General features: G+C 36.6%; 1 gene segment (V, D, J or C); it reads right to left on the bottom strand.

The window, feature by feature from the left end:
• Positions 1 to 569: 569 nt before the first annotated feature.
• LOC132779279 (immunoglobulin kappa variable 3D-20-like) lies at positions 570 to 1,055 on the bottom strand. The segment is given in 2 exon segments: positions 570 to 925; positions 1,010 to 1,055. Coding segments are annotated over 2 exon segments (402 nt in total).

Below are 1,055 nucleotides of genomic sequence, written 5' to 3'. Positions count from 1 at the left end.
ATATAAATAAAAATGTAATGTTCGTTTGTGGGTAAACTAGGCTTCTCCTACTCTATTCAGAAGGAATTCCATAAGAAATCGCTAAACAGCCTAATTGTTTATTGTTATTGTTTTTATATGGTTTCTACTATATGTAATTGTTTTTGACTGTATTTTATCTTGTGGGACATTGAATGCCAAATGTAAACCACCTCAAGTTGCCTCCGGGATGAGAGGGGCAGTATACAAGTATAGTAAATGAATAAATAAATAAAACAGCTATTTTCATATATAAATCCATTAGAGAACATGCAGAATTCAGCCCACATTGTATGAGTGAGTTGTTGTTCTCTGATATTGTTTATGTTGTGGAAATTCACTAAATATATTATTATTAAAAAGGAAACAAAGAAAAGATAAAAGGCCGCTTCTGAATAAGAAAAAAATTCAGTTTTGTTCCTTATTAACATTTCTTAGGTGTTGTTGGAACGTGTAATAGAAAAAAGGGCAGTAGCCATTCCTATTTCAGCCCCTCTATATGTATATTCAAAGAAATATTGCACAGCCAATTCAAACTACTCAAACTACAGTCATAGAGCATCAACTAGGTTTTTGTACTGAAGTGTATCACTGTGTAGAGGTGTGCCGTAGCCTTGGCCACAGGAATACTCCCCTTCATCCTCAGGACGCACACCATTGATAGTGAAGGTGAAGTCAGTGCCACTTCCTCTTCCACTGAAACGATCTGGGGTCCCTTCGAAACGGCTGGTAGCATCATAAATCAGTAGCTTAGGTTTTTGTCCTGGTAGAAACTGATAGAAGTGCATGTACTGATAGTATGAAGAGCTGACTGAAGAGGACGTCTGGCACTGAATGTCGACTCTGTCCCCAGGATTTTTCTGCAAAGAGGCCGGGGTCTGAGTGACAACAATTTCCCCACTTGACTCTAGAAGGAGAAAATTTAAGCATGTTAGTCAAATGTTAATATTTACTTGGAATCTAAAATAGAACAGCATTCCCATAAACATACCTTTAAAGATGATCAAGGTTAGCCAAATCAAATATATCTGTAACAT

The sequence above is a fragment of the Anolis sagrei genome, chromosome 6 (genome assembly GCF_037176765.1).
Source record: "Anolis sagrei isolate rAnoSag1 chromosome 6, rAnoSag1.mat, whole genome shotgun sequence".
Classification (NCBI taxonomy): domain Eukaryota; kingdom Metazoa; phylum Chordata; class Lepidosauria; order Squamata; family Dactyloidae; genus Anolis; species Anolis sagrei.
This window is presented reverse-complemented; position numbering and strand designations above follow the sequence as displayed.